The following is a 9,998-nucleotide window of genomic DNA, read 5'->3' as shown; positions in this document are numbered from 1 at the left end:
CATCATGAAATGTGTATGTATGTTTGTTTGTGTTTTTTTTTGTATATTATTAGTTATTGTATGTGTCTATTGTATGTTTGTTCAGGGCTCCACTGAAAATCAGTTTTACTGAGTGGACTCCCTGCTTAAAAATTACAATTACAATATACAATTACAAAAATACTTAGTTTCATCCTGCGCGTTACAGATAAGTAAGTTTTGTGTTGTTTTGTAATCTTTTCAAGCCTTGTAATGTATGTAGAATACTTTAAAACTTTTAAAAACGTACTGTCGGGTGGAAGGTAATCACTGGTGCTTACTTTAAAGTGCGTAGTTACTTCACTCGGGTTAGCGATTTTCAGCTCCAGAGCAATTTTCTGATGGCTGTGTCATCAGCTCAAAAGTATAAACCACTTCAAAGTCGGCATAACAATGCCATAATTGAAACCACAACTCCACCTTAGATATTGTGGCACCTCCACTTTAGTTGTTTACCTTTATAAGTTGTTAACTTGATGTTTTTGTTAACTTGATGTTTTTGCTAACTTGAGATAGCCACTTGCCTATGGGTATACACCATTGTGTCGAGAAGTGTGCAGTAGGTGAAGCGTATTTGCTCACCATAAAACATACAAAGATTGCTGAGATCCAATAAGACCTGAAGTTACTCTCATTACATGTACAAACTTGCAGCTAGAAGCAACTGCAGTTTCAAGATAGTCCAGATTGCTAGATGGCTTTCTGATTCAATTGTGCCATTTTCCCCTTTAAAATGTATGGGGAGCCCCGGAGAAAAAATGTACCTTTTTTCAGTTTTTAAGCACTGTGCATGCCAAAGTAGCTAATTCCAACCCAATAAACTATATATTTCTGAGATCGGCAATCAATACTCTATCTATTGAGCATATAAAAAGCCCATTTTTCCAAAATTTAAAAATCGGGCTGGAATGCCTACTATTAAATAGTTCAGGCCAGCTACTCTAATAGAATGTTCAAATTATTGTCCACTGTAAAACTAATAGTCTAACAAAGCTTGAATCTGCACTCAGCCGAATTCAGCTATACACAACATGCAGTCAACTTTTACCCTATAGCTATAGCCTGAGGGCTGTGCAAAGTCAATTAGCTATAGAGCATGTGCGCGCTAAGGCGTGGCACTTTATTACATCATCAAAATATTACAGGAAATACGCATCCGCCATTTTTTGAGGGCAAAAGACTTAGAAGGTGACTCGAGAATGTCTTCAGAATATTTCCATTCATTGGAATATTTAGCTCAAAGAGTATATTTAGAGAAACTTAAGATCGATGACGAAGTTCTCCCCAACCCGTTCTCCATTTCCCAGGATTTATGGAAGGATGACATGACGCAGTGGCCAGATTCGCTGTATGGAGGTGTGTACTCGTATTTGATAGAAATGAAAGAACCATATACCAAGGAGAAATTGAGAGCTTATAAGTCTCTTGATGCATTTAATTATTTCGTTTGTGGACACGTCCGCACAGTCTACTGCCATTGGTTGGAAAATTATGTTGTCCTAAAGGCCTTGGTGAATCCTAGTCAGAAGACCCCAGATAAACCCCACTCAGCCTGGCTGGTTGTGCATAAGGAAAGTGCTGAAGTAAAGATTGGTCACTACACATGTATGGCAGGGTAAGTTTTGCTTGTTGTGTTTACCATGAATCTAATAATTTTTGCAGTCAAGGTGAAGTGTGCAGCCATGTTGCTGCAATACTTTTTAAGATTGAAACTGCGTGCCGATTAGGACTTAATAAGCCATCTTGTACCTCTACAAGCTGTGGATGGAACAACTGGTATAAAGAAAATGTTAGTTTATAGTTTTAATATGTGTGCATTTTAAATTTTTGCAATTCCAGATTAATCCAGCTGAGGTCAGAAAAATTGATTTTGTTAAACCAAAACATGCGTCTAAAAGAAAAGGACAAGTCAACAGCCAGCCAGATGCTGTGGCTAAGCATATGAAAACAAATTCACCACAGATTCCCTCAGAAATTATGTACAATGCCGTGTATGCAGTACCTAATGCTTGCTTGTTTACAATTGTCCCTGAACCAGATCATATACTTGCTCAACCAGCTACCCTCTCTGTCACCCTGTCATCAACTGTAACAACACCATCATCACCGCTAGTCATTCAGTCAACTGTTGCTTCACTGCCCGTCACACAGTCAACTGATACTTCACTACCCTTCACTCAGTCAACTGTTACTTCACTGCCCGTCACTCAGTCGACTGTTACATCACTGCCCGTCACTCAGTCGACTGTTACATCACTGCCCGTCACTCAGTCGACTGTTACATCACTGCCTGTCACTCAGTCGACTGTAACATCACTGCCCGTCACTCAGTCAACTGATACTTTACCACCGGTCACTCAGTCAACTGATACTTTACCACCGGTCACTCAGTTGACTGTTACATCCCATGTATCTACTATGTCCAGCGTGTGCTTACTTCCCAAATGTCTTATAGATTTATATGATACACAATACAAAGTGCTGAATAAGGAGTTGTTGCTAAAGAAAAGCCAAGAAATATTTAGAAGTATTTCTTTTACTGTCAACCAATGTAAAATCATTGAGCAGGTGACAAGGTCTCAAAGGCAGAGCACCGAGTGGTACAACCAAAGAAGAGGCCGTATCACTGCTTCTTTATTTCATGACATTTTTGCTTTTAAAGAAAAAGAAGATCCTGTTAATCTTCTGAAGAGACTGCTTCAACCTTAGGACATTTCTCATGTCCCTGCTATCAAATGGGGAATCGAGAAAGAAGATCTTGCAAGGTCAGCATATGTTGCAAAGGTGTCACCATTGCATCAGGGCTTTGAATGTAGTTCTAGTGGATTGATTGTTAACTGTCGTTATCCACACTTGGGTGCAAGCCCTGATGCATTGGTTAGATGTGATTGTTGTGGTGAGAGTATACTTGAAATTAAGTGCCCATTTTCAGGCAGAGAATGCCATCCAACTGAGCTTCAAAACAGAAAGAATTCTTTCTTGACTGAGTTTGGACTTCTGCGTAGTCACAAATATTTTACACAAGTACAAGGGCAGCTTGCAATTTGTGGCAAACAATACTGTGACTTTACTGTGTGGACACCACATGGAATCTTGGTGCATAGAATAGAGGAAGATACTAACTTTACAGAAGGTTTGCTTTAAAAACTGACCAAGCTTTATGTTGAGCACATGCTACCAGAGATTATGACACACTCTATTGTGGATGTGGGTACTGATGAACCAAATAATTCCCAGTCTACTTTTGCAGCTAGTGGATCATCAGATGTAAAAGAAAAATATTGCTATTGTCGTAAGGGAGAAAAGGGAAGGATGACTTGTGAAAATGATGACTGCAAGATTTCTTGGTTTCATTTCAGTTGTCTTAAAATAAAGCGAGCTCCAAAGGGTGACTGGTTTTGTCCGGACTGCAGAAATTAATTACTTTACCATGGGTACAGTTTTTTGTATATACACACATTTTTGCTTACTGTAAGATTAGTTGTAGTACAGTATATAATTTATTTGCATTTCATTATTCTATGATTCAAACAGCATAAACAAATGTCAAACTAAAGGTGGCTGCATGTTGCAGAGTGCAGCACATACAAATAGAATATTGTCTATGGTAGCAAACTCATTGTCTTGATGTGCTTTAACCAAAGTGATAGGTAGTGTACATTGCAGTATCATGAAGTTCTTAAGTCTCCCTATTGTGCATTCTACATGGATTCTTACTCTTGATAGTGCTCTTGTTGTTTCAACTTCTGTGAAAGTTGTGACTTTCCTTTGGTAAAAGGGGGGATTGCCAGGGAAGCACCACGAATCAGTAATGTCGAATCCACGATCAGCAAGAATTAAATCACCATGCATTAGTTTATCAAGGAATCCACTATGTGCAGTAATTTGTTTATCACTGGTACGTCCTCCCCAACATCTTGAAACAAAAATAATTGCTCCTGTTGGACTGATTGCAATTAAAAACTTTACAGTGTTGTGATGTTTGTAGTTAGAGTAAGTCTCGGCTCTTGCTGACAATGCACTTGGATGCTGTATAAAAATTTCGGAGCAATCTATAATACACATGGTACGAGAGTACAATGGCTTAAAACAGTCTGGTAAAGTGCTCCGAATCATCCCTCGATCTGGCCATTTCACAAGTGGGATGAGCTGAGTGGCCATTGTGTCAATCCAAAGCTGAAAAGTTTTGGATACACGAGTCATGTCAATGTTAAATCTATATCCCAAATCTTGATTAGTCATTGCTTGCCTTAGCTTCATCAGAACCATCAAAAGTTGATCGCTTGGGTTTATCCCACGTTTCTCATAGGGTGGCATAACACTTGACAATAAGCTAAGCAAGGTGGTAAAGGCTACATATGATGGCAGACCAGTATAGAAATGTATTTGCTCATCATCGTCTTTCATCTGTAGAGAAGGGCTGTGTGCTCATGATGCAATTTTCAATTCTTCTTTTATCATTGCATTGATCTCCTGCTGCTTATGAAGACTATTCACAAGTGACTCATTCTGTTCCTTCAGTTCTTTTATTACCAGTTGGTGGTGGTGAAGACTATTTACTAGCAAATCATTCTGTTGCTCCAGTTCCTCAATAGTTTTCTGTTATTGACAAATGGTTGCTGCAAGCCTAGCTGGCTGATGTCTAAGATAATTCAGTGTTAATTCCGATAACTTCATTGGTTGATGTAAACAAGCAAGTTGGTTGCTGTCTTGAAGCACTTCAGTATCATAATCCACTACCATTTCATCTTGTGCCATATCTACTTGATTCTCCATTTCATTTGCAGCTGCACGTCCGCGCCTTGGATTCCTGCGTTTCCTCACCGTCTCAGCATTCCTTGGGATCTCATTATTTTGACTCTCTTTCATTTGCAACTGCACGTCTACGCCTTAGATTCCTTCGTTTCCTCACCGAAGCATTCCTTGAGATCTGGTTTCGTCTTTGCAGCCTCCTACTTCTAGCTTGCTTGCTGTTTTCTGTTGTAGTGTCTCTCTTTTTAGGCCCCTATTTGGTGATTATTAGTTTCTCATCCAGCCTTTCTAATTATTATGATGCGGGCGGGAGGGTATTACCATTATGCTATTATTTTATAATATTAACACACTGATGTACAAACCTTGTCCAAATTGTCTTTCTTTCTTACTACAAACATTTCCTTCAGTAGCTGCTTCTACTTTTTGTTATCACCAACTGTTTTTCGACAGTCAACTGAAAGCCTGCTTTGATGAAGTCGATAGAACACGATTGCAACTGGCACTGCAGCAATTTGCTAAGGAAAACAACAGTATACTGCGCATTGTAGCGTTCATCAACAAAAAATTATAACAGTTTGGTATCACGTGTTCTTCTAAGCATGCACAGAGTAAATAATGGCTTACAGGTGGTTTCTTTGTAGCTGAACTCTGTACAAGTCCAATTTTTTAGTAGAAAGTCCATTAGCTGTAGTTTACTAGAATACCACTAATAAGCGGGCGGTGGATGAGAAACTAATAATCACCAAATAGGGGCCTTAAAGGTAAATATAGATGGCACATAATCTGGATCCCATTTCAACCTGACAGGTTTTCCTGTAAAGGCAGAAGAATAAAACTACTTTCACAAAGATATAAAATGCTCCCCACAGAGACGGGAATGCTCAGTAGGCTGCCATGACTCACGACGAAGTGCTTGTATCCACAGGTTCCTCCGTTCTGAATTCTTAGGAAATGTGTAAAGTTTCACTTTCTTCAACCTACTACAACGATTAGTACAGTCTATAGCGCTGCAACTTGACAGTATTCTGCAGTATTACTCTAGTCTATTCGCCAATAAGTCTTTTGCCCTCAAAAAATGGCGGATGCGTATTTCACGTAATATTTTGATGATGTAATAAAGTGCCACGCCTTAGCGCACACATGGTCTATATGTTTCTGGTCCTACCAATTCCCCAAAACTTACCAGGTGACCAGGCTTTTTTTTTTGCAACTTTTTGATGTGGTAGCTACATTTGACATAGCAGTACATGAAATTTTATAGGAATAACAAAGTCAATATTAATGTATAAAGTTAGCAAATCTTTGAAAAGAGTGTGAAACTTTCAACATATATAAATTATTGTAGCTATGGTGATTGCACACTCTTCATTCAGCAAAAAATGACCAGGAAGGGAACCAGAAACATGAATCTAATTAATTTTTTGTGGCCTAGTCTGTTTTGTTATTATAGTATACATAGCTACTGTGCATGTAGTTGGTTTACGTCTGGAGGTACATATTAATGGTTTCACCAAAGTTTAATTGCAGAGACTGGAAAAAAATTTTTACTGATCCCATGATGAGTTAACTTTTTGTTTAATTCTCACTGCTAGGTAGTGTTTTGGGTCTTTAATTCTACCAAAGTTATTATTGTAAAAAAAAACGTGATTAGCTTAATTCATACAACAAGAGGTAGTGTTAAAGAACTTCTGAATGAGATGTGAAAGTCACTACTAAATGTAGTAAAGGTCACTACTACTATTATGAACTGAAATACCTCATTAATTCCTTTTTATTGTGGTGTATACCATGTTTCCCATTATGTTTTTATTAGCATTCAATCCTATACTGCTGAACTTATAAACCATGCATGGCCATGGAAATTCCAAAATTCAGGAGATATTTCCTCATATACAGATTCTGCAATGCATGTATAAATTGGGTGGAGCAGAGAGATGAACCCTCTGGTTGGTATCATGATACAATTTTGAGGATAATTTTGTTATGGTTCCATCTAGCTATCAGTGGATGCTATCACTAAAAATGCCATTAGTAAATTAGAAAATTGGGTGATTTTCATCACCTTTAATTAGAAGTTCCCAGAAGTTTGACCCATGCTATGTACTCTACTACCCTGCCCAAGTATCTCACAGGTGTCAATTGTGCCTCTTTCCTGTAACTGGATACCCCCAGCTCCAGCTGTTGGGCCTGTGGCTGTATTTGGGGGATGCATACATACAGATTTAGGTTTCAGATTATCACATTTTGACATATCATCCTGTCAGAAGATGTTATGATTAATGAACACTCTTGCTATAAAGACACTTTGTGTGTTCGGTGTAAACTCAAAGACTTGGTATGCTTGGAAACTTGCTGTGGTACTTGGTACAGTTGGGTTGTTATCCAAACCAATTCTTATTATTTTACGTATCTTTTGTGCTGTAGGCTAGCTGATACCCTCCCTACTGCATGCAGTGAACTTAAAACATAGGCATGTTCATTGTGATGCAAAGTGCTCTCTATACTCAATCTCTTTGTGGGTGTACTTGACCCACTACAGTTTATATCTTCTGAATCAGTGGCTGCACTGTTGCCTTGTTTAAAGATCGATTTGTGACCAGATTTTACAAGACCGATCCAAATCGCACATCAGGCAAAATCAAACTAACACCACCAGTGGATAGCTACACTATAGTAGTTTTGATACTCAGTACCACTCAAACTACTCGAGGCTGGTTTCAACAGATGGCTTTTCTGGGGAGTGTGTAGAGCTCGAATGGCAGTTTTAGGCCTTGTGGAGTACCTGGCTTGGCAAGAATCAGTGGTTTACTGGTGGACAGCCTGATAATGTAGACCAGACATTTTTTCTGTGGATTTTGCTACATATCAACCACTAAGGTTCCAGCACAGCCCTGTAGTCTCGTCTCTGGACTCCAATCGCGGTCTGCCTCCATTTTGAGGTCTAGCCCTTGCCCACCCCACCACCCCCCACCCCCCCACCCCGCTACCCCACCACCCCCCACCCCACCACCCTCCAACCCTTTGTGAGCACTCGTGATACTACTTCGCTCGTCCAACAGCTCAGATTTTCTATCTTATTTGGCGGGTAACTCTACAGGCAGCTACAAGTACTGGAAGTGGTCTGAAAGGTAACAGATTAATGCATCTCTATTGTAAGTTTCATATGCGTGCTTTGGAGAGTTATGCTGGCTTGAATTCTTTAAAACCGTTTATCTCGAAACTTCTAATGTGCGATTTGGATCGTTTCTCCAAAATCCAGTCACATTTACATATTGACATGATTAATTTTTTACATTTTCTGCATGGTTTCAGGAATCTCAAATAACATTGATATATGAGAGCTAGCGAGTCTGCAGTGGTTATACTATTGCTTCCTCTTTAATGATACACTTTACCATCCTGGCATATTGTTATCTACAATAAAATATGTAATTCTGTGGCATTACTTAATTTAACATTAATCTGTCCCCTGGATTCCTTGCACCTTGAATCTGCTAGAGATCACAAACAATCTAAGGAAGAATATTTTCAAATCTTGTCTGAATTTTTGTAATTATGAAGTTTGGTGTTCTGGGCCTCTTGACTCACAGCACTGTTTCACACTTTCATCAACCAGTCAGTTTCATAGTCACAGTACTGGAAACTTCTTGATGATTGATTGATTGTTAATTTATGCTCCACCAATCGGCCATGGCCATTCCTCCTTGGCAGAGACATACATACAATAGTAAACCACACAATACATACATACACAATACAATTTACAACAACAAAACTTGCATTTAATACACATACATAGCACTACAACGTTAAACAAGGGGAAAATAATACTAAGTACGTAGATGTCCATAAAGAGTATGTAAAGTCACCAGACAGAGTAAATAATACAGATGGCAAACTGTTCCACCACATGGTTGCTTTACAGTGGGAAAAACGTTGGCCAAAACTAGTCTTGTGATGAAAAATTTGGCAAACGTGTGGTGGTGTACAGGTCTCATATAAATAATTTGATCCAAACTCAAGTGGTGGCTCAAAAGAAATTGGAGTATGATTAAAACACTGGTGATGCATCATGATGAGTGCTCTTCTTTACTGCACTAGCAGGGTAAATAGTAACTACCACCCAAGATGATGGCAACTGTCAGAAACATGATCAAACTTCACAAGTAACTCTAACTGCCTGATTGCATGGACGTTGTAAGTGAGATATTAAATTACCTTTTACACAGGAAGACAGCATACAACTGAGAAAATACAAGAGCATCTTCCATCATCTTAAGGATATGTGATGGTAACAGATGATGGTGATAGTTCATTAAATACAAGTAATAGCTCATCTTCTTGCAAACATTAGCAAAATGAGCATCCCAGCCCAAGTGTGAATCAAACTAAATTCCTGAATACTTGTGATACTCTATACATTTTAAAGGAGCGTCATTTAAATATACTGGCATAAGTGGAACTCTAGGTTTTTGTTGTTTCATCTTAAACTTGACTTGTTCACATTAACCTGCATCCTACTTTCAGTGATCCATTTACAGTAGATAAGGATATAGGTCATCACTTAATAACTGGAGGACACTCTCAGTAGCAGACCCACAACATATTAAGCAAGTGTGTTTGCAAACTGTAACAAGGATCCATTCTGAACCACAGAAGGTATGTCATTAACATAAAGAATAACAAGGGACCCAGGGTGTGCTGCCTTGAGGAATACCTCCTCTAACAGCTCCCCACTCTGAAAACAAGGTACCACACTTTACTCGTTGATAACAATTGCTAAGATAATCTTGAAACCACTGCAATTCCCCACCATATACCCCCAGCTGCTGAAGCCTCCTAAAAATCACATGATCTAGAGTTATTCCTTAAGTTGAGGAAAGCAGCACAAACAACCAAACCTTGGTCCAGTGCATTAGCCATAGAATTAGTAGCAAGTAAAAGTATCTGATCAGATGATATACCACTGCAGTAAGCCCCTTGATGATCATGAAGTACATGACGACTCTCCAAATAATATTATGAGCTCAGTTGTTTAGCAATCAGCTTTCCCAAGACTTAGGCTACAATAGGCACAAATGAAATAGGACGAAAGTTGCCAGGATCCGCTTTGTCTCCTCCTTTATGTATTGGTGAGACATTTGAATGCTTCCACACTGATGAAACAATACCAGTACCAAGGGATTTATTATAGATAACAGTCAATGGACCACAAACTTCACTAG

General features: G+C 38.9%; 1 protein-coding gene and 1 pseudogene across 1 annotated transcript; both read left to right on the top strand.

Annotated features, from left to right (window-relative positions):
• Window positions 1–553: 553 nt before the first annotated feature.
• Window positions 554–2,735, top strand: LOC136259567 (uncharacterized). The gene is made up of 3 exons (XM_066053042.1): window positions 554–1,633; window positions 1,681–1,807; window positions 1,858–2,735. Exons 1-3 carry the CDS (start codon window positions 1,218–1,220, stop codon window positions 2,725–2,727), a joined length of 1,413 nt encoding a protein of 470 aa, XP_065909114.1. The 5' UTR covers window positions 554–1,217; the 3' UTR covers window positions 2,728–2,735.
• On the top strand, window positions 2,734–3,582 carry LOC136268840 (inhibitor of growth protein 3-like; annotated as a pseudogene).
• Window positions 3,583–9,998: the final 6,416 nt, after the last annotated feature.

This window comes from Dysidea avara, chromosome 1, assembly GCF_963678975.1.
Source record: "Dysidea avara chromosome 1, odDysAvar1.4, whole genome shotgun sequence".
NCBI classification, from domain to species: Eukaryota; Metazoa; Porifera; class Demospongiae; order Dictyoceratida; family Dysideidae; genus Dysidea; species Dysidea avara.
The sequence above is the reverse complement of the archived record's forward strand: the minus strand, read 5'-3'. Positions and strand labels throughout refer to the sequence as shown.

Coding starts and splice junctions, on each gene's coding strand:
- LOC136259567 (XM_066053042.1), top strand. CDS start 1,218: ATGTCTTCAGAATATTTCCATTCATTGGAATATTTAGCTCAAAGAGTA. Junction 1,634..1,680: donor CACTACACATGTATGGCAGG/GTAAGTTTTGCT, acceptor TAATTTTTGCAG/TCAAGGTGAAGTGTGCAGCC. Junction 1,808..1,857: donor ACAACTGGTATAAAGAAAAT/GTTAGTTTATAG, acceptor TTGCAATTCCAG/ATTAATCCAGCTGAGGTCAG.